This window comes from Haliotis rufescens, unplaced genomic scaffold, assembly GCF_023055435.1.
Source record: "Haliotis rufescens isolate VD_foot unplaced genomic scaffold, xgHalRufe1.0.p SCAF_26, whole genome shotgun sequence".
In the NCBI taxonomy this organism is placed as follows: domain Eukaryota; kingdom Metazoa; phylum Mollusca; class Gastropoda; order Lepetellida; family Haliotidae; genus Haliotis; species Haliotis rufescens.
The window spans coordinates 3,320,662-3,345,237 of record NW_025963957.1 but is presented as its reverse complement, the minus strand read 5'-3'; the positions used below and the strand labels follow the sequence as shown (position 1 = coordinate 3,345,237).

Below are 24,576 nucleotides of genomic sequence, written 5' to 3'. Positions count from 1 at the left end.
GCATGACAAGTGAATGCTTTAACCACTAGGCTACCCGACCACCCCTTACCATATACAGGAACACAGGGAAGCTATGTGAAGTCCTGGCAGACAATGTGGGAAAATATTATTATATATTCCAATTTTTTTATAGTTCATACTTTCTTAATTTCAGATGCATTTTAACATTATATTGTAACCTTGCATTCAATGCAACAATGTAGAATTAAGCATTCAGGGCTCTTTTTCTTTACTGGTCATTATCCACGTAGGAATTTTTACTCACACTTTTTTCAGATTTAAGACCGAATATCAACATCTGAGCAGGTCCAGATACATCCCTGGTAACATGAAATAATTGTGACCTCATATGCTATTGTTCGTTTGTTTGTTGTTTAACGCCGCACTCAGTAATATTCCAGCTATATGATGCAGTCTGTAAATAATCGAGTCTGGACCAGACAATCCAGTGACTGACATCATGAGCATCAGTCCATGCAATTGGGATATGATGACATGCATCAACCAAGTCAGCGAGCCTGACCACCCGATCCCGTTAGTCTGTTAATTAAGTTACACTGACATACTCTTTGTCCTCTCCAGCAAAGACTTTCTCTGAAATTTAAGGATATCATTTCCCCCCCCAAAAAAAATAAAAAATAAAATCCCAAAAGATGAGTGTGGATTACACAAAATACCATATAGTAGGCATAATGCAATAATAAATCTAGCTCCTGATTGAATTGGATTAATGATATTAAAACACAATACACTGTATTGCGTGCCACAAATCTATTAAATCATCATGCGAGAATTCCACAAGGGATTAAATATGATTGCCATGGTTACAGCAATGAAAACAATTTTTTATATACCTAAAATATTTAAATTACGTATAATCATGTAACTATTTCCATAGTGTGAGTTTAAAAATATAATTTTGTTTGTATTATTTTTAAAACCTCAAATCAACACAGAAATATATATTGAATGATGAATAAATATTGTTTATGCGGCATCAGCAAGTTTACAACTATTCGAAGCATGAACCGGTTGATACAAGTTCCAGCATGTGTATATAAGCAACAACATTGATGAAGAAAACCTGCAAACAGGAAAGAAAACAGGTCTGGTCTCTCGATGATAAGCCGACAGACTGCATGTTAGTATGTATGTGCTCAGTGAACGTTGCCCAGTGTGGTGTAGAAGCCATCCAGGTCTCATAAGGTCGAGACAGAAGCCTTCATACCTCTGTACTATTAATGTGTAACACACTTTCAGTGCTCTTATACCTATCCCAGAGTCGTGCAGTAATATGTCTGCGACTTTGTCAACATCCATTTGATAATTAATAAATGCCAATCTGCAAATTACAATGACACAGTTTTTCATCATTTATGTGATTTGTACAGCCATGCTCAGCAACAACACATTTCTGGAGCACAAACAAACATTGACCATTCCTGGAAAATATGTACACATTTAGCACTAATCCGATAATACTACACGTTAAATCCACACGCAAGACACACCCTAGCCAATTCGGTAGAGCAACCTTATTTTTGTCAATAGCCAATAATTGAAGCCTGGATTAATTTGTTTGATGTTTTTTTCCCTCATTTACTTGTTCACAACACGTATATGTCGGTGGCTCCATGCTTGACCAATACTCATGGCCTCTGTGGAGGGTGTTTACATGTAATCCAAGGCCTCGTCAAAACATCCGAACATAGCCCTACTTTAACATCGAGGTTCAGCAGAGCTGCTGCATGAATATTGATGCAAAGTAGTGGTTGACTGAGAACAGCTCAATGACAAAGACTGATGTCTTGTAGACAAACTATAATGACACACCATTGTAGCTTATGTGGATATATACTGTACAAATAAGATAGGGATTCTTTTTTAGGGGAAGGGAGGGGGTGGGGGTGAAGGAGGACATTTGTTGTTGTGAACATGAAGCACAAAATTTTATAAAAATATCCCCCAAAATACTCATGATCCCTAACTTGTTTTGTTTAAGTTAATTGTCTGAATAAATGTTTCACTTGACAAGTATCTGTATTAATTAAACCAGCTTTATCGAAAACATTTGTATGCCAGCAACTTGATCCATGCCACTTTGTTAACATAACTTCTTTCTCGTTTAATGATGATGTATTCCATGAATATCACAGCAGCCTGTAAATGAACGAGATTGGGCTGACATACCAGGGGTTGATAACTTCATAACCAAAAAATTAATGTCCAACAATTGTACCTTTTCTGACCGGCATCTCCACAGGGAGACACACTTCAAGTACTGGGGACCTTTTCTGACTGGCATCTCCACAGGGAGACAAACTTCAAGTACTGGGGACCTTTTCTGACTGGCATCTCCACAGGGAGACAAACTTCAAGTACTGGGGACCTTTTCTGACTGGCATCTCCACAGGGAGACAAACTTCAAGTTCTGGGGACCTTTTCTGACTGGCATTTCCACAGGGAGACAAACTTCAAGTACTGGGGACCTTTTCTGACTGGCATTTCCACAGGGAGACAAACTTCAAGTTCTGGGGACCTTTTCTGACTGGCATTTCCACAGGGAGACAAACTTCAAGTACTGGGGACCTTTTCTGACCGGCATCTCCACAGGGAAACAAACTTCAAGTACTGGGGACCTTTTCTGACTGGCATCTCCACAGGGAGACAAACTTCAAGTACTGGGGACCTTTTCTGACTGGCATTTCCACAGGGAGACAAACTTCAAGTACTGGGGACCTTTTCTGACCGGCATTTCCACAGGGAAACAAACTTCAAGTACTGGGGACCTTTTCTGACTGGCATCTCCACAGGGAGACACACTTCAAGTACTGGGGACCTATTCTGACTGGCATCTCCACAGAGAGACAAACTTCAAGTTCTGGGGACCTTTTCTGACTGGCATTTCCACAGGGAGACAAACTTCAAGTACTGGGGACCTTTTCTGACCGGCATCTCCACAGGGAGACAAACTTCAAGTTCTGGGGACCTTTTCTGACCGGCATCTCCACAGGGAGACACACTTCAAGTACTGGGGACCTTTTCTGACTGGCATCTCCACAGGGAAACAAACTTCAAGTACTGGGGACCTTTTCTGACCGGCATCTCCACAGGGAAACAAACTTGAAGTACTCAGGAAATCTTTGACCTCAAGCCTCACCAATTTGAGCTTTCTGGGTGGCTACATAAGAAATCAACAAATCTGGGGTATCATCATTTGACGGAACAATCAAGTTTCAGCATATTGATGCAAAGGTCAACGGCCAAATTTTGAAATATTGCAACCCCTAAAATGGGAACATAAGCCCAGTTGAGCCCCACTACCTGCTATTACATATACCAAATGATCGTGTCGTAACCACAAATAGTGTTTTTTAATACAGCTGTCATAGTGGCAATAAAGGAAATCAGATTGGAACCCTTGAAGAGATTGGGGGGATTCATTGGTAGGGACAAGCATGTAGTTTCAACTTCTTTGGTCCAGTTGATTCTGAGGTGAGATGATGTTTATACAGACGCAGATGCTGGACTCGGGACAAGCAGGCCATGACAAAAGCTCACTTCATTTTCAATCAAGTGCTCACTCTACTTTCAATCAGGTGAGCTACAAATTAATAATCACAAATGGATAAGAAACATCATCATCATCATCATCATCATCATCATCATCATGACCTTCATGAGGAGCTGGGGGCACGGGTGGCCCAGTCGTCTGAGGCGTCGCGTTTCGCTGTGCAGAGTTGCATCCCTTAGGCACGACAGAAACCTATGATTGTGGGTTCAAATCCTAGTTCGCCCCGATTATGTTTCTAGGTTTGTCAGCACCATACCCGTGCTCATGGGTGTCACTGAAGTGGTAAACGTCTGAGACCTGCATCACTGCGGGCTTTCCTCCCACATTAAGCTGACACACCGTGATATGATTGGAATACTGTTAAAAGCATTGTTAAACCCAACTCACTCACTCACTCATGAGGAGCTGCAGAGCAGACGTAGGCAGATCAGCATGCTGTAACTTCCCTTAGTTCTACATTAATTTGTCCACTAGTATTAACATCTCATAATTACTTTCCTGAAAATGCCATAGTGTATTTTTATGTGCACATAGAACAGTCTTATGCCTGATGTTTTCCCATCTTAATATCTGAGTGCCATCAACTGCATCGGCGTCCTTGAATGACAAAACATTTCAGGACCCATCCAAAGCTGCTAAAATGCTGTCTGATATTCATGGATTGTTTAATTAGAGATCGATTTGCCAATTCGTTCTCGCAGGAAAATATAACCATTATATCCCTTGTCAGCATTTTGTTTGATGATATTAACAGGAAACATATGTTATATTCTGTTGTATATGATGGATGAGAGTTTCAATGCTGTTAACATGTTAGTCAGAATGTATTCTAAAAAACTGCATAAAATCATTCCAATCTGCTCACACCTCAAATCCTTTGAAAATGCAACTGTGTCATACTATTTGTAATTTAAAACTTTACAGAATTTAAATGTGGCCATCGGAATATCTATTTTTTAGTTAGCATGACATTGCGTGGGTGTGTCCGAATAGCAGAGGAAAGTCAAATGCTAAATCTGTTTGAAATGGAAGTTCACCATCTACACAAAGTAACATCCATCTATGATATTGAGTAATTTCTCTCATCCTTTTGATCGATGGGTGTAAAAAAAAAAGTTCCCTTTCAAAATTAGCCAAAACACCCACGTATGTTATGGTGTTGACAAACTAAAAACATTATCAAGGCGAATCTCGGGTTTCAATGGACCGTCCCAGGTTTCTGAAAGGGACACAAGGGTGTGGAGTGACCGGTCACCTGCGATGAAAAAGCTGTGTTGTGGACTTATATGTGGCAGGTGCTACGAGGAAGACAGGGCATACTTTCCCTTTTTGCGAACACCTGGTGTCTTCACTGCCATGTTATTGCTCAAATATTGCAGAGTATGGCATTAACAACATTCACTCACTTAAAACTCAGACGAAATCTGAGATGAATAAGGTAGTGACCATTTGATATTCGGGGGTGGGGGGAGAGGCTGGGACTTTGTATTAGAGATGCTGAGATTAGACATTTTTTCTGCTTTAGCTGCTGAACAGATATTTTTTATTTAAGACTATGAGCCTTAATTTTCTTCGAAGAAAGACACCTTGCGACAAATTAATTTTTGTGGCAGGCAATTTCATATTTGTTTCAAAGGTCTGAAGCATAATTATTTCTTCAAGAATTTTCAGGGACAATATATTTGTTTGAAAACATCCCCACTCCACCATCCCCAAGATTATCAAATGGCGGGTCCATGACGTCATATCTATTGCAGGAACACTACATGCATTCATCTAAGCCATCATACAGGAGTTGTCTCCTCTCTTAGAGTCAGTGTATCGCAGACTAGTGGGCGAGTGAGTGAGTGAGTGAGTGAGTGAGTGAGTGAGTTGGGCGTAATACCACTTCGAACAGTATTCCAGTCATGTCACAGCGTGCCCGCTTGATGTGGGAGGAAAGCCTGAAGTGATGCAGGTCTACCACGTTTACCACTTTGGTGAAACCCATGAGCAGGGGATGGAGGAATCTAAGATCAATGTTTGTCGTCCTCTGTAAAATTTTACGTTCTCAACATCTCTGTAACTACAAGGCCTTTAAGCTAAAACTTTGCAGTGATGATCCCAGCATTGAAAGATAGTGTTTGTCGTTCATTGATCTGTCATTTGACTGCAGCGGTGGTTCGATCCCTGGCCATGTCATACCAAAAGACGCTAAGAGATGGCTCTTGGCATTATGGGAATAAAACAAGGACTGGTCGCTGTTATTAATCAGCTGTCAGGGAATCCAAGTCACTCTAGTGTCCTTCTCACTGCAATCAGTTGACCTTCAGAACCACTATGCCTTCTGCTCAGCCTTAACATATAAAACTATTAGAATTTACTTGCAATTAAAATTCTTTGGCTTCAGTGACCTACATCCTGCAAGAGCTGTCAAGAGGCTTTCCACTGACACTAGTTTATAAACAATGCCCATGCTATCATCTTGACCTGAATGTGGAGAGCTTTGTAGGGAGAATGCTGAAGATGCAGTGTTGAAGTAGATGACGTTCCAACACTCAGGTTTCTTTGCTCATGTCAAATCTGCCATCTGCTCGTTGTGATACTAGGGATAGCAATAACAAATCCAGGCAGCCATTACTTCTCGCCCGTCTTACTAGATATACACAGTGCCCAAGACCATTGCCACCAGTCAAACCACTTCTCTATTGGTGTGTTCAAAATCAAGATTCTGTATTGAATACGGCCAAAAGTCCATGCAGCCATCACCTCCGTGGTCTGAATCAGCAGTGTCGGGAACCATTGCCTCCAGTGATAACACAGAGACGTGTTCACTATTAGCACGTTCAAAATCAAGAATTTGTGGGAAGCATTGATTTACAAGGGACTATATATTCTTGAGTGGGGGCAGGGTGAAATGGGGTTTAACGACGTGTCCAAGATTATTGCACTTATATAGTGATGTGCATGCACGTGTGAGCGACTGGTTGTACAAGTCCGGATTAATGCCGATTTTATAGTGCTAGCCCACCGAGATACCATGCCGCAGTTAAACATGAATACCCCACTCAGACACAGTATACTGACTCCAAGCCAACAAGTCCTTGTTTTAGCCCCTAAATGCTGAGCACCAGGCAGGGTAACAACAAGTTCCATCTTTTAATGTCTTTTGGTATGACACAGGTGGGGATCGAACCCAGACCTTCCGATCTCTGGCCAGACGCTCTACCACTAGACGACGAGTACAAGGGACTCTCTGTAACAAGTGTTTGGGGTTCGCGGCATGAACAAGGGGGTCCAAGTCTAGCGACGTGGCATGTGGCACTTGATTTCCAAGATCCTTACTGATGTTATACATCACTACACTTGCTCAGAAGCCGCAAGCCTACCATAGATGAGGATTTCAATAAGATTAAGATTAAAGAAAATCAACTATGGACACCCTGAACTTTAATTCCGGTAATGCTAAGAGCCAGACAGAGTACAACTTGTAACATCTTTTAACATCTTTTGGTATAATTCGGCCAGGGATCAAACCAATGATGCATACAAGATCAATGAATGACTGACAGTATCTTACAATCCTGGGATCATCACTGCCAAATTTCAGCTTATAGGCCTTGTAGATTCAGAGGAGATGCTGACGTACATTTTACAGAGGACGACAAACATTGATCTTAGATTCCGCCATCCCTGCTCATGGGCGTTACTAAAGTGGTAAACGTGGGAGACCTGCTTCACTTCAGGCTTTCCTCCCACATTTAGCTGGCACGCTGTGACATAACGGGAATACTGTTCAAAGTGGCATTAGGCCCAACTCACTCACTAATCTTCGCCCAGGTGAGCTTTACCTGATTCCACAATGATGCCAAAACCGTAAAATTTCCCACTTTTGATATGAAACGAAATGTGAAAAAATATTTTTGACAGTGGGAACGGGAAAAAGTGATTGAGCTGGTTTTGAGATGAAAAACATGAGGAAAGCTGACACGTTAGCGAACATAAATCTGCATCCATGTATCGAGGAGCTGACGTCTATAAAACATTCATGAACGTACTGGTTTGGTTCAGACATGGGGAGTGATCCCACCACTCAAATGTATTTATGAACAATACACAAAAAACATATATCTAACCCTTTTATTAATTTTCATCTTATCCCTGCATTCATAGAGTGCATTTAATCAAATATTAACCAAGTTTACCTCTTCATATGCAAATATGACATGTTCATGAGTGATAAATAATGTGCATATAGTTATCTGGTCCCCAAAACACGACAGAAGCCAAGGGAAGGTTATTTCGGAACACCTCATGGGGTTTACTGACATCAGAAGTGACAAAACCTCCCACTTACAACAATGCCTGTAATAGGAGAATCACACCTAGATTCACATAGCAAGGAAAGATAAAACATTAATGTTGGTCACAGATTAAAGCAATGTCGGTCACAGAGAGTCCTTGGATGGGTGATCATATTTGGCACTTTGGCTCCTGAGTTTCTAGGGCTTCGTCCTGCCCCACACTGATGCACATGTAACACATGCGGTGTCTCCTTGGGAAAGTGACTTTGTTCGAATTGTGCCTCTGTTTACCCAGCAGTGAATGGGTACCCGGTAGGATGAGATGGCAATGTGGTTGTTGACCTTCTAGCGCCTAACAGGCAGCTTGGGTTGTATACTCCCCAGGGAGCTGAGAATGATTGTTGAGTGCTCACTGATCCATTGCCTGGGGTAATAAATGTCTAAGCGCTTAGAGTATGCCTACGCATGGAGTACAGCGCCATATAAATAGACTATTAATATTATTATTGAAAATAATCAGTATTTTTCCATAGCACTCTCTCTCTACACACACTCCCTCAGTTGTAAAGACGACATGACATCACTCTGGAATTCTATGATGTCATGATACAATGGATGACATTGCACGATAACTGAAACCTGTCCAGCCACATCCAAGTTGTCCTGATAAATATTGATCAACAAGGAGAGATCAGCATTTTTGAAAGGGAGGGGTCTAAAATAGCAAAATGCACTCTCAGATAATTGTACTGCCTACAAAAATGGAGGGGGGGGGGGGGGGGGGGAGCGGACCTTCCGCCTATGATCAAATTTAACACTGTAATCTTTGTAAAAAATAGTGTTCTCCAATCTAATACGTTGAATAAGGTAATATATACTTGATTGTACTGAAAGCCTGCATGATGGCCCATCAGGACAAAGACATGCTGGACAGTGGAAGCGACTGTCATTAAATCAATGGAGCAATATTAATGCCTCATTCCCTCGGGAAGCTTAATTTGAACTTTCATTACTGAGTGTCCTTCGATTCATCCCTTGTCCAAGGCCTGATTACGTTCCTTCCCAGACTGCAGGCCCCTTCAATCCACGTAGTGTGTAGACATTACCAGAACACCCCCCTGTCTTTGTACACGACAGACTTATACTGAAGTCATTACAGGAAATGAGAGAAAATAGCACAACCGAGAATTTGATTTCCACAACCAAGTTACCCATAATGCCTGAATAATATCGCCTATTTACACGTTATATGGAGACAAGGAGATAAACTGTGTCTCCAGTCTAAGAGACACGATCGCCGAGTCACTGCCCTTTATGACGAGGGAAACAAATTGAAAGAAATAGACAATAAAATGAAAAAAACATATTCCTATCAATGTAAAGAAACTTCGTTAGTGGGCTGACGCACGTTGTCGTTAACTATGAATAACAACGGACGAAGTCCACTATGACAATCCCACAGAAATACTGCGTTCCTTCAAACAAATTACTGATGGCTAAAAGCTTTCCTTTAAATAGACCATTTCCTTAAATTAATTAAACAAAAAAAGTCTGATGAGAAACTGCTTAAAGAGCTATGAAATGTGGGATAGTAGTACTGAAACAAGAGTGATGCATTATGGGGGCCTGCATTATCAAGCAATAAATTTCCCGAGTCCTTTTTGTTAGTCGTCCTAACCATACTTGTGTTTTATCATAACTAGGACAAATATCTGGAAATACATTAGCGGCTCCTTTACTAAAATCATAAAATCCATCTAGTTTTTTCAGGACAGAAATCACAAAAGAGAGAGATTAATGTGTTCCGATCAGTGATGACGACCTTGAAGCAGTCTGTCAATATCACTGTGAAGAAAACCATTTAAACCAACAATTACCACTCAACCACATGGTGATTGATTTCTGAATTATCTTCAACAACATTATCAATATAAAAATACAGTGCACAAATGAGGGAGTTAAAATTTAATGTCCCATCAGCAATATGTTAAATATAGAAAATAAAATATAAAAATCACAAAGCAAATGTAAACAAATTTGTTTTGGTTAACCCTGCAAGTGATACTTTTTGAATACTATGGAAAGATAAGATTTATGGTAATCAGTTGTTGAGACAGCTGCTATACCCAGATAAACACATCTGAATCTTATTATGATGCGAGACATCTTGCTAAAATTTCAGATCCATCCTTTCGTCCAGTCCAGAAAAGAAGTTGCCAGACATATGCATCTAGTGGTTAAAGAGTTCGCTCGTCACGCCGAAGACCCGGGTTCGATTCCCCACATGGGTACAATGTGTGAAGCTCATTTCTGGTGTCCCCCGCTGTGATTTTGCCGGAATATTGCTAAAAGCGATGTAAAACCATACTCACTCACTCACTCATGAGGCAAGGAGTTAACCAACTTGCTAAAAAATCCAGTTCCCACCCTTGCTGAAGTAGACTGGAACTTCTGGGCTCAATTGTAGCCCCACCAGTGGCTATTACGAGTTATGCCCCTTTTATGTCCCTCCTACTGACCAATCAGATTAAACCTCTCATATCACTTGCATTTGCTTCAAACAAAACGACGGCACCCAGTCAAGATTGGTAATCAAGATCTATATTGTCATAAAACAGGTTTATTCGCAAAGTGCATGAGATCACTTGAGCAGCTTGATGAAAAACATGAAAAGACTTACAAAATATCTGTCGACGCCAAGTTGGCAGTGCACATACTTTGCAAATCCTGCAGTCGACCAAAATCTGCATGTTGAAAGCCATGTTGTTTGCGAACCGATGTCCAGTTCATCATGCGATTTTGATTGCACTGTGCATAGACTCATTAGTCCAGCCAAAATGTAACTTCGGCATGGGTGGTAACTGGACTGTAGTAGTCAGTTAACGCCCCTGCCTTGGAAGATGGACAACAAGCAATACATCACCTATCTTGGATCTGGAGGCATGGGCTGCCCAGTCGACTAAATCCAGGATTCCAAGGCACTCATTATTTTTGGCATATAGATCTCCTGATTATAATCGTTAGCAAGACAGAGAATTGTAGAGGCCTTGAACCTGATTGGCGGATGAGAAATTTCACCTGATGCCATCACCTATGGAGGTATGCTCAGATCTTCATGTGGAGATGTACCACATGAATGAGATCGGTGACAACTGAATGTAAATCAAAAGTTTCCTTATGTAGCCTTAGAGTACCCTGATCTATTTTTAGCTGATAGGTGTGTTTGGAATGCACTTTTGTTTTAAAAAACAGTACCCTCACTCAATGCTTGGTAATCCTATTTTCAGTAAATCTTGAAAGAAACTTAATTTTAATATTCCAATGTTGATCTAACCCAGTTAACAAAGACCCTACTTTGGATGGAGAAAGGTACAATATAGCATCAAGAAAGGAACAAGACAGGATAAATTCGGATGACTATATTGACGCAGTAGACTTGGATGAAGGCCATGTGTCACTCTGAACCCCAGCATTTGCTGGTGCAAACATTTGCAGAAGTAATCACAGGTTGTCAATCCCCAATGAACCTCAAGAAGTTGTCAGTGCTGGCAAGTTTAGTGACAAGTGCAGGGCTGGGAGCAGACCAACCTTTTTAAGTTTACCATGTATGCTAGGACAAATATCTAATATATAATGAGTTTGTTAAAACTATGATCCTTAATACTGGCATATGTATATCTAAACTTGACCATATACACAAGATCTGAATAGATAATTGAAAAATTATAAAAATAAAAACCAATTTGAACCAGAGTCATGAGCTCTTGCCAACGACATGTGACATTGGTTTCAGTATATTTGGATGACTTTTCAGTTAGGACCTTCATTCATATACAATTATTGTATTTAGAAAGTTTTTCACGAGTTATAGTGAGTCAGTGAGTTGGGTTTAACGCCGCTTTTAACAGTATTCCAGTTTCATCACGGCGTGTCAGCTTAATGTAGGAGGAAAGCCCCAAGTGATGCAGGTCTCAGACGTTTACCACTTTGGTGAAACCCACGAGCACGGGTATGGTGCTGACAAACCTAGAAACATAATCGGGGCGCACCAGTATTCGAACCCACAATCATAGGTTTCTGGCGTGCCCAAGGGACGCAACTCTGCAAAGCGAATCGCGGCGCCTTAGACGACTGGGCCACCCGTGCCCCCCTCACGAGTCATAATTTGACTTTTGACAGAAATAAATTGACTTTTATGACATGGTACTGCGGCTTTGGATATTTTCCCTTCAAAGGACTTTCCAGAAACCAATTTGGGACAAATGTCATCAATGATTTATATTTTCTTGAAAAATTATGACAGAACTGCAAACAAACACTTTCAAATAAGCTCTACTACTCCTAACCAGCTGTCCGTCCGGAGAGCGGAAGGTCCAGAGTGCGATCCCCGTCCGCGTCATACCAAAAGACTTTAAAAGATGGTACTTGTTGTTACGCTGTCTGGCGCTCGGCATTAAAGGGCTAAAACAAGGACTGGTCAGCTTGGAGTCAGTATACTGTGTCTGAGTGGGGTATTCATGTAAAAATGCGGCATGGAATCTCAGTGTGGTAGCACTATAAATCGGCATCAGTCCAGACTAGTACAAGCAGCCACACACACACGTGCATGCACATCGCCATATAAGTGCAATAATCTTGGATCGATGTTAAACCCAATTTCACCTCACCTCACCTAACCAGCTGAGGAAACAATTTGGCCGGATGTTAAATTTTACATGTCCACAGCTGTGAATTGTCATCCTCAAACTTCCACCATGAAACCTTTCAGAGAACAGACAAGACTGTTTCCAGGAACTCCAGGAATATTATACAATTTCAAGTTGTGTTCACAGCTGGGCTTGCCACTTTCGTAAACATAATGATAAAAACACCTATGGCGAAACACAATTACTTCTCCAGCCAGTTACAAAACAGAATACTTTATGCAGTGATTTTGTCATGCTGATATGATTATATTATCTGTACGCGGCTATCTATATATACTCTCAGCAGTTGCTCAAGATCGAAGTCACTTGCTCCTAATTACCAAGTTTTCGATGTCTTGTTATTGAATGTTGAGAAACTTTGTGAATTGTGCATGACTTGGCGCTAAAACACGTGTCATCATTACCCTTGAACATCAATAATAGAAGTCCTCATCATGGGTCTACGTAGTAATAGCATTGGAAATTGTGTTAGCTTCTCCACAGACCTGTTTTACACACTTCCGCACCATCTTCCACTATATCATCTCTGTCCTGCTTCTGCTTCAGTATATATCACCTCCCTACAACACCTTTGATGTACCGCCTTCATCCTGTCTGCTCCAGTATATATCACCTCCCTACAACACCTCTGATATACCGCCTTCATCCTGTCTGCTCCAGTATATATCACCTCCCTACAACACCTCTGATATATGGCCTTCATCCTGTCTGCTCCAGTACATATCATCTCCCTACAACACCTCTAATATACCGCCTTCATCCTGTCTGCTCCAGTATATATCACCTCCCTACAACTACTCTGATATATCGCCTTCATCCTGTCTGCTCCAGTCTATATCACCTCCCTACAACATCTTTGATATACCGCCTTCATCCTGTCTGCTCCAGTCTATATCACCTCCCTACAACACCTTTGATATACAGTCTTCATCCTGTCTGCTCCAGTCTATATCACCTCCCTACAACACCTTTGATATACAGTCTTCATCCTGTCTGCTCCAGTCTATATCACCTCCCTACAACACCTTTGATATACCGCCTTCATCCTGTACGTCTGCTCCAGTATATATCACCTCCCTACAACACCTTTGATATACCGCCTTCATCCTGTCTGCTCCAGTCTATATCACCTCCCTACAACACCTTTGATATACCGCCTTCATCCAGTCTGCTCCAGTATATATCACCTCCCTACAACACCTTTGATATACCACCTTCATCCTGTCTGCTCCAGTCTATATCACCTCCCTACAACACCTTTGATATACAGTCTTCATCCTGTCTGCTCCAGTCTATATCACCTCCCTACAACACCTTTGATATACCGCCTTCATCCTGTACGTCTGCTCCAGTCTATATCACCTCCCTACAACATCTTTGATATACCGCTTTCATCCTGTCTGCTCCAGTATATATCACCTCCCTACAACACCTCTGATATACGGCCTTCATCCTGTCTGTTCCAGTCTATATCACCTCCCTACAACACCTTTGATATATGGCCTTCATCCTGTCTGCTCCAGTATATATCACCTCCCTACAACACCTTTGATATACTGCCTTCATCCTGTCTGCTCCAGTATATATCACCTCCCTACAACACCTTTGATATACCGCCTTCATCCAGTCTGCTCCAGTATATATCACCTCCCTACAACACCTTTGATATACTGCCTTCATCCTGTCTGCTCCAGTCTATATCACCTCCCTACAACACCTTTGATATACCGCCTTCATCCTGTCTGCTCCAGTATATATCACCTCCCTTCAACACCTTTGATATACCGCCTTCATCCTGTCTGCTCCAGTATATATCACCTCCCTACAACAACTTTGATATACCACCTTCATCCTGTCTGCTCCAGACTATATCACCTCCCTACAACACCTTTGATATACCGCCTTCATCCTGTCTGCTCCAGTCTATATCACCTCCCTACAACACCTTTGATATACAGTCTTCATCCTCTACGTCTGCTCCAGTCTATATCACCTCCCTACAACACCTTTGATATACCGCCTTCATCCTGTCTGCTCCAGTATATATCACCTCCCTTCAACACCTTTGATATACCGCTTATGCAAACTGGACATATGCAGTATGTTTGTATTACTAGAGTGAATGTGTGAGTGAGAAGTATGTTATTTTCCATAAAATATCTAAAATGTACTGATACGCTGTGATAAATGTCATGGGCTTTCTGATACCCATTTTTATGTAACAGGTACTTCTTTTTATAAACAATAAAAAGAAAAGAATCTCACAGATGACAAACAACACAACACCTTAAGCCTTTTCACATTCCCCATATACCTGACAACGTGGCGCGGGATAGAGACACAGCTTTATGGTGCTTCTTTTAATCTCACAGAGAGACAAGCCAAATGCATTCTTCATCACATCACTATTACATTTTCCATTTTTCCATTTATATTCATTAGGCTAATCAGTTAATGTAAAAAGAACAGGATCATTATTCTGTTATTGTTAAAACCTTTTTGGTTAACGAACCCTTGCTCCCACATCTTCTTCACTATTCTACTTCAGTCTAAAAGATCTCACATCACTCACGGACAATTACATCTCTGTCACATTCTATATTTACTGCCTTCAGCATGTTCAACACTTGATAACATGCACAGAGTTTAATTGTGAACATTTTTCAAAGCCCAGGCAGACACTCACGTACAGCTTTAATAGCCACTCTCTTCAAACTACCAACATAAACTAGAAATAACCCTTCATGTACGATACATGCCACCTACAATAGCTAACATATAGTTACTGAAATTAAGTTTGGTTGTTGTTAAATTGTCTTTGGATAAAAACAGAAAGGAGTCTGTGGAATCTGTCCCTGAAACTGAACAAATGTAGATTTTGGTATTGTAGACTTGCTTGGGGTCAGATGGGTATTTTGGTTACTGGGTCTGAATGAGAGATGACATCAATATAAGAATTCTAAATTTTGAAATAGATGGTGTGTGAGTGAGTATGGTTTTACGCCGCTTTTAGCAATATTCCAGCAATATCATGGCGGGGGACACCAGAAATGGGCTTCACACATTGTACCCATGTGGGGAATCGAACCCGGGTCTTCGGCGTGACGAGCGAACGCTTTAACCACTAGACTACCTGACCCCCCCGAAATAGATGTTGAGACCAAGAGGACACACATGGATTATTGTGACATGCTATTAAACACCCTTTTCTCAGGTGTAAAAATTGTGCTGTACCGAATGCCACCATCATGCCTTGCTTTATGTACATCAGATGCAACTTGTCTGCCAGGCTGTTTTTTGTTTGTTTGTTGTTTAATGCCGCACTCAGCTATATTCCAGCTATATGATAGCGGTCTGTAAATAATCGAGTCTGGACCATACAATCCAGTGATTGATATCATAAGCATCGATCCACGCAATTTGGATTAGATGACCTGCCCGTCTGTGCCAAAGCATTAGAACATACTGCCATAACATGTCTTTGGGATCTTTCAGATTTCAGTTTAACAGTTGGACTATTTACTGCCCTCTGGCTTCAGAATAGAGGCTAAAGGCCATACAAGGCTTCAAATATTACGCAGAGCTCCAGATAAGCTATTGGTGTTGTGGGTATTTTTCCCATGCATTTCAAAATCATTGGTTATCAGTAATTCTATCTGGGTATTCAAATTTCTGTTACCCACTAGTTTTTACACATGTGGGTATTTAAGTTAAATATTTCAAAACATTATTCATCTAGTCCCTGCAAACTGGTGTCGTGTGGGTTCGAGATCTTTATAAGACGATACTTCCACAAGAAATTGTGATGGCAAATGATCATGATGTAACTGTCATCGTGGAGTTTGGCAAGGTTGATTTGCTAATCGAATACGCAGGGTTACTTCACAATATTTTGATGATACGCACAAGTTTTATTTTTGTAGCGTATCTGTAATGTTCGTTGCTTATTTGATACGCTTGGATTTTATTTTACTGCGTATTTCTGCATTTCTGATGCGTATTTTACACAGATACGCAGCTTATCTGGAGCTCTGTATTACGAGTACTGAACATGCAATCTACTCAACAGAACTGTCACATTCCATTTGTTCCTCTACAGCCACAACAAACCCCTTGATTAAACGTTTACCACTTTGGTGAAACCCACAAGCTGGGTATGGTGCCAACAAACCCCTTGATTAAACGTTTACCACTTTGGTAAAACCCACAAGCTGGGTATGGTGCCAACAAACCCCTTGATTAAACGTTTACCACTTTGGTGAAACCCACAAGCTGGGTATGGTGCCAACAAACCCCTTGATTAAACGTTTACCACTTTGGTGAAACCCACAAGCTGGGTATGGTGCCAACAAACCCCTTGATTAAACGTTTACCACTTTGGTGAAACCCACAAACCTGGGTATGGTGCCAACAAACCCCTTGATTAAACATTTACGACTTTGGTGAAACCCACAAGCTGGGTATGGTGCCAACAAACCCCTTGATTAAACGTTTACCACTTTGGTGAAACCCACAAGCTGGGTATGGTGCCAACAAACCCCTTGATTAAACGTTTACCACTTTGGTGAAACCCACAAACCTGGGTATGGTGCCAACAAACCCCTTGATTAAACGTTTACCACTTTGGTGAAACCCACAAGCTGGGTATGGTGCCAACAAACCCCTTGATTAAACATTTACCACTTTGGTGAAACCCACAAGCTGGGTATGGTGCCAACAAACCCCTTGATTAAACGTTTACCACTTTGGTGAAACCCACAAGCTGGGTATGGTGCCAACAAACCCCTTGATTAAATGTTTACCACTTTGGTGAAACCCACAAGCTGGGTATGGTGCCAACAGACCCCTTGATTAAACGTTTACCACTTTGGTGAAACCCACAAGCTGGGTATGGTGCCAACAAACCCCTTGATTAAACGTTTACCACTTTGGTGAAACCCACAAGCTGGGTATGGTGCCAACAAACCCCTTGATTAAACGTTTACCACTTTGGTGAAACCCACAAGCTGGGTATGGTGCCAACAAACCCCTTGATTAAACGTTTACCACTTTGGTGAAACCCACAAGCTGGGTATGGTGCCAACAAACCCCTTGATTAAACGTTTACCACTTTGGTGAAACCCACAAGCTGGGTATGGTGCCAACAAACCCCTTGATTAAACGTTTACCACTTTGGTGAAACCCACAAACCTGGGTACGGTCCCAACAAACCCAAAAACATAATCACGGTGAACTGGGATTCGAACCCATGGTCTTAGGTTTCTGGTGTGCCCAAGGGACATAACTCTGCACAGTGAACTGTTTCGCCTTAGCTGCCTGGGTGACCGTTGCCCCCTGTCTTTCAATATTGGATATGGAAAGGGTTTTGTCGCTTTATTTATTTACGCTGAGGGGCTTCACGGTAAGAGTACAGGATCTCAACAACTTCACAATAAACAACTAAATGGACCAGGTGGTCAGGCTTTCTGATTTGGTTGTCTTCATGTCATTGTAGCCCAAATGAGTGGATCATTGTCCATCATATCAATCACCACATTGTCTGGCCCAGGCTTGATTATTTACAGACTGCTGCCATACAGCTGGAATATTGCTGGACATATACAGACAAACAAATACTTAGTTTGCCCCCAAAACATAATTCTGGAATCAAGTCATACATTTTGCGATCATACTGAACAGAAGGCATGGAACACTGAGGCAATATGAAATAAGCTGATATTTGATGATAGTTTCATAACACGACTTCATATTTCAAACCGATATAGAGGAACCCTTTGCACTTCCTGCCGCCTGCTCATTTGTCATACGAGATAACGAGACTATGATGTCACTTCCTTGACACTCGTTAGTCTTTGACAGCTTTCAGCTCCGATTAAATCACCATGCAAAGCACTTCCCTCTTGTTTTGCCATCGTTCAGCCATCACATCAACCATAATACAAACTGTGCATTTCATGATTCATGGAATCCCATTCTAAAGACAAACTGAACATCTAATCGGGTAATTTCTATACATTGCACAAGTCAAGCATTACCAGATCCTGACTCTGCAGTGTATGGGTCATCAGGTCATGGGGATGAATTATTCACTCAGATATTTCGGGATTACAGGAATGTGTCCGTATCTCACAAGCATGTCTGGATGGGTTTGAACAATATGCCTGTCTTGATAAGATGCCTTTGTAGAATTACCAGCGCAGCATCAAGGTTGATGCCAGCAAGCCCTGACACGACAGACATCTTTCAGAAATCATCAAAGACGTGATCATGACAAATTGGAGCCTCTGCCCCAAGATGGAGTCAGTCATGTGTATGTCGAGAGATAAAACCGGGTATCAAGTCAGGACTCGTAGAAAACTTCAATGTGGTTCAACAGGAATATCTTGAGAACATAATCAGCAACATGCCTCTTGTGTTTCAGTGTCATGTGACATGGAGCAGACGGCTTGGAGCAGACGGCTTAAAACAGTCACATCACATATCATCAAGCGTCACATATTTCTGGATGAAATGTTACAAGAGTTGCATGTGAATCCCAAAGCAGTTAAATGAAATCTCATAAAAACAGAACCCTTTAACTTATGTAAATAACTGTATTACGAACCACAAAAGTGACTGATGATGTCACATCACATGTCATCAAACACTACATATTTCAGGATGAAAACATTAAAAGAACTCCATGTAAATCTCAGAGTTAAGTCAAATTTTATAAGAAACACAACCCTTTGATTTGATTTTTAAAAACTGTTGCACGAAAAACAATTGCAATAGTGGCTGTCACATCATATATAATCAAGCGCCACATATTTCTGGATAAAAACAGTGAAAGGGCTACATGTGATTCCCAAAGTTTTATGAAATCTTATAAAAAAAACCCTGTATATTTATTTCAAAAACTTTTTTTGTGTATTACGAAAACAATTTCAATAGTGACACAGAAACAGATATGCAATGAAACTGTATTGTTGGAAGACAGGCACAATAACCCAGTAAAATGTTCAAGACACAGAGCAAACAGGTCAAACCCAATGCTTGTTCACAGTATCTTAGAGGACAGGTGCATAGTCCAACTTGTTGTTGCTCTGGTTAAATGTTGTTTCCCACTGGATTAATTCATTGTTAAACAACCATACAACATTATTTTTTTCCCTCACTTACTTCTAGAATTCTGATCAATCACAATTCACCCATAGTTCCATTTTTTCACATTTTGGCTTCACTTTTTTAAGTTTATGTTTCACGGGTTTAGTCACGCTTTTCCACACAAGGTCAGTCGAAATAAAAATAAATGTCAATTATTTATTTATATGAAAATCATTCAGCCTTGGAGTCAAAACTGCAGCTGGCGTCTTGAATCACTGATAGTGATGTAGACATGGAATTTATATATAACATTTTATAGTGTATAAGAGGGTCTGTACTACTAGCAGGGAGACATAATAAAGATATATATTTGTATGTTTAATATATTTGTAAGACTGGCTGCTTTTCAGTAGGGGTGGCAGGCTCGGGAAACGAAAAATAATAGAGGAAATCATTCTTAGACTCTTTTCGTTCAGAATGTCCTCATCTATTTAAACATAGGGTCATCTGACACTTTCATTCCAGTGATTGACAGGAGTGAGACACTAAGACTAGGCGCATGAACATGAAAACCGGGTTTTGTAGTAAGGATTTGCATCTATAAATATAGAATTTCACAATAAGTAAAAGTAAATCGAATATTTATCTGTTGCTTTGTTCTTTTTAACTAAAAAATGTATCAATTCTGTACAAAAAGAACCTTTGTCTTTGGTGGTGGGGTAGCTTAGTGGTTAAAGCAATTGTTCGTCACACCGAGGACTCGGGTTTGTCTCCCCACATGTGTACAATGCGTGAAGACCATTTCTGGTGTCCACCGCCGTGACACCGCTTGAATATTACTTCAAGCGGCCTAAAACCATACTCACTCACTTTGGAGTGAAGTGTAAAAGTTTATACCTCCAGTTTCCCATTGACAATCGTCACGTTATGGCTGTAATATTGCCGATGTAAGTAGTATTTATAATTATTCTCCCTGCAGTGTTTTATTGTACAATACACAACTCCCACTCGTCGTTTATTCCTTTTATAAGGTATCAACATTATGTACAGCCTCTTTAAGGATGTTAACAAAATGACTCTCTAAAAAGAATATGACCTCGGCAATGTCGGACAACTCCATTTTATGAACAGGGGGGTTAAATTCGGTCTTTTCCGCATATTCTCATAATTTGCATGTCAATTATCTGTACCTTTTCTCCCAATACTGAATGTCACATCTCTCCCACTTTTGGATGCAATTGTTCGACCTTTGTGTTTATCCACGTTGCCCACCTACTTCTACAGGGAACAGCTCACTAGACACTTCCCTCTCAATAGTGAGTGAGTGAGTATGGTTTTACGCCGCTTTTAGCAATATTCCAGCAATATCACGGCGGGGGACACCAGAAATGGGCTTCACACATTGTACCCATGTCGGGAATCGAACCCGGGTCATCGGCATGACGAGCGAACGCTTTAACCACTAGGCTACCCGACCACCCCTCCCTCTCAATAATAACGTTGTCCAATTTACAACGTCATCAAGTGGCAAGCGCATGTTTGAATCTCCAGAAATGATGTCATGATAGAACAATGTTTTATAGTAAAATAAACCAGCTTCATTCTTCGTTGTTCTTTGTGATTTATCACGTAGCTATCCTATATTTGGTCATCATATATTTTTTCAAACCAACAGGCCATAGAAAACAAAAGTCTGATCTCAGTGTAAAGAGAACAGGTATCCTGTTGTCTAAGACAATGAAATTAGCCAAGCAGAGTTGCGTCCCTTTGAAGTCTGGATCTGTTGGTTGTGAGTCTGAATCCCAGACTTGACCCCATTTGATCAATAGTCTGCCAGCAACATTGCTTGTGGCGTCATCATAGTGTAAAGTGCCAAAGGCATGCTTCTTCCAAAAAACGAAGCAAGCAAGCAAGCCATGATGTAAAAGGAAAATTGCTCAACATGGTATTCAATACAACTCACTCACTCACTCTCTCATTCACTCACGAGTATAAATGTTCAGAAGCTCACCTGCTCTAACACAGGAACACAGGCTGTGTGGGCAACGACCTTGCACGCTATGCACTTCTTCCTGGGGCCAGTTTTCTGAAAAATTATACAGCATATATGATTTTCATTCTGTCATACATATTTGAAAAAGAACATAAACTGACAAAGCCATTTTCATATCCGGTCTTGATACACAGATGCCATTGTTGGTTCATCCATGAAATGTTTCAACTTTCCCAGCCGCGGGTTCATGTGGTTTAATGATGTATGACTGACACGATGCTCACAGGAAACACAGTATAAACAAGACGCAGACTATTTTCAATTCTCACATAAGGTAAATTGTCTTATTAGCCTGAACTTGCAAATGCTCAAGTTGCTCTAGGGAATTTTGTTTGTTTGTTGGCTTGTTTTTTGTTTAACACAGCACTCAAAAATATTCCAGCTATATGATGGGGTCAGTAAATAATTGTGTCTGGACCAGACATCGATCCCCGCATTTGGGATACAAGGACATGCATCAACCAAAGTCAGCGAGCCTGACCATCCGATCCCATTAGTCACCTATTACAAGCATTGTCGCCTTTTACGACAAGCATGGGTTGTTGAAGACCTATTCTACCCCACATCTCCACGGTTCCTCTAGAGAATACTGACACTGCACACTGCACTACACCAAGAAACAAGACCAACCAACATTGTTAGGACGTATGTTCACTTAACTGATGATCACCAAAGTGTCCATCAATTCACACCATTGTAGACTACACATTTATACAATGCTTGCTTTCTCATATGGCTTGACAAGGTCGATCCACATTGACATTATCCTAGTACTTACAGATGGTAAGCTTAATACATGTTGGTCTCCTCTGAGCTACCAGTATTTGCACTGTGTGGCTTCTAAAATTGCTAGCACCAGGAAAGGCTTGAGGTTCATGGGCGATTCTCAACCTGTTCTCATGCAGCCCCTCCACGACTTCAAACAATACTCATCACTAGGGAACTACCGGTATTGCTTTTGTGCTTGCTTCTGCAATAGTTAGCACTAGCAGTGCTAGGGTTTCCATGTGACCAACAACATGACCTCTAAAAGACTCTACTTCAACAACCGCCTGGTAGAGAGTCTGCCCGGAGCTGAAGGTTTGGAGTTTGATCCCCAGCCGGATCATACCAAAAGACTTTAAAGGAGGTACTTGTTATTATCCTGTCTGGCGCTTGGGATTAAGGGGCTAAAACAAGGACTGGTCGGCTCAGATTCTGTATACTGTGTCTGAGTGGGGTATTCATGTTAAACTGCAGCCACACACACACAAGTGCATGCACGTCGCTATATAAGTACAATAATCTTTGATGCGACGTTTAACCCGATTTCACCCCACCTCTACTTCAACAAAGACTTCAAACAGTTAAAACTGCCGATATGTCTGAAGAAATCTGAGGAAACCTGGAACTTGTATCACCCAAGTGCTCATCAATTAGGACTACTACAAGATGCACTGTGATTGCTGTCCTACCTATATTCCAGCAATATCACGGTGGGCGACACTAGAAATGGGCTTCACACATTGTACCCATGTCAGAAATCGAACACAGGTCTTCGGCGTGACAAGCAAACACTTTAACCACTAGGCTACCAGACCACCCCCACATGTGTGTGTGAGTGAGTGAGTGAGTGAGTGAGTGATGATGGTATAGCAATATTCCAGCAATATCACGTTGGGCGACACCAGAAATGGGGTTCACACATTGTACCCATGTCAGAAATCGAAGCCCGGTTTGGTGTGACAAGCAAACACTTTGACCACAAGACTACCCGCCCGCCCCCACGTGTGTCTGTGTGCATGCATGCGGGTGTGTGCGTGTGGAATGGAACACTAGAAGTAGGAGATCATTCATTCATAAGTTAAGGAACTTGAAATGGTTTGAATACGATAATGAATTTTAAATTGAAAAGAATATACCGTATATCGCTGTGTATAAGGCGAGTTTTTCGTACCTAAAATAAGGGGGCTAAGAAGGGGGGTCGTCTTATACACGGAGTCGAAGATCTCACATTTTTTCCCACTGGCGATGTCAACCGGCGTCCGATAGCCAGCCCAGCATTTGACAATAAAACTTCGCATTTCGTCCTCAATAACTGTTCCAATAACTATTTCCATACATAAACATGATTTGTATCTCTTTTCCTTGAATAAAGTTTAATAATTTCTGCAAATAAAGTTGAAATGACCCTCGCCTCGATGCAGATTGACACGGTAAAACAATCAACATCCGCGAGTAGAGAGCCGGAAGTACCGGTAAGCATTTGCATATTGCACATGTGACCTAACATGTGATAACCGGTGAAGCTGAAATCAATTCCCGCTGTTTTTACAGTTGTATTAACAAGTGTTGGAGACGGTGTGTACAAGTGATTGTGGAATAAACACGCTGAATGTGAAGCAAACATAAGCCTAGTTAGTTACAACATAGTTAATTGGCGATTAAATTACTCACCATTGTCTCTTATATGTTATTACTTCATAAATGAATTTTATTTTACGGGCCCCAATTTTGTGTCGTACCGTGTAAACACAAAATGGCGACGTGTGCTGGAGTTACACACGCGACCTATCGTTGTAGAAAAAAAACAACGCAAGATAAACATATTTTTATTGCATATATAAGGTTTGTGGGCGCACTTGTGATGTGTGCGAAATACGCATCAGTCGGAAAGCGCACGTTAAATCTCCAAAGTAACTAACTAACTTCTGATGTCCGTGTGCGAAATACGCTACAGTCGGAAAGCGCACGTTAATCTTCTATATCAGTCAGACTTGTGATATGTTTCATTCCCGGTCGCCTTATACACGGAGTATAGGATTTGGGGTTGATTTTTAAGGCGTGTACAGGGGGGTCGTCTTATACATGGGGTCGCTTTATACACAGCGATAT

At 41.1% G+C, this 24,576-nt stretch overlaps 1 protein-coding gene across 6 annotated transcripts in view; it reads right to left on the bottom strand.

Annotated features, from left to right (window-relative positions):
• Positions 1-24,576, bottom strand: part of LOC124115238 (diacylglycerol kinase zeta-like) — a 178,814-nt gene that overhangs the window by 65,277 nt on the left and 88,961 nt on the right. For all 6 annotated transcript variants that reach the window (XM_048402440.1, XM_048402439.1, XM_048402443.1 and 3 more), the window contains exon 4: positions 21,661-21,735. In XM_048402440.1, the coding sequence (XP_048258397.1) occupies positions 21,661-21,735 (75 nt within the window). The remainder of the gene's footprint in view (positions 1-21,660; positions 21,736-24,576) is intronic.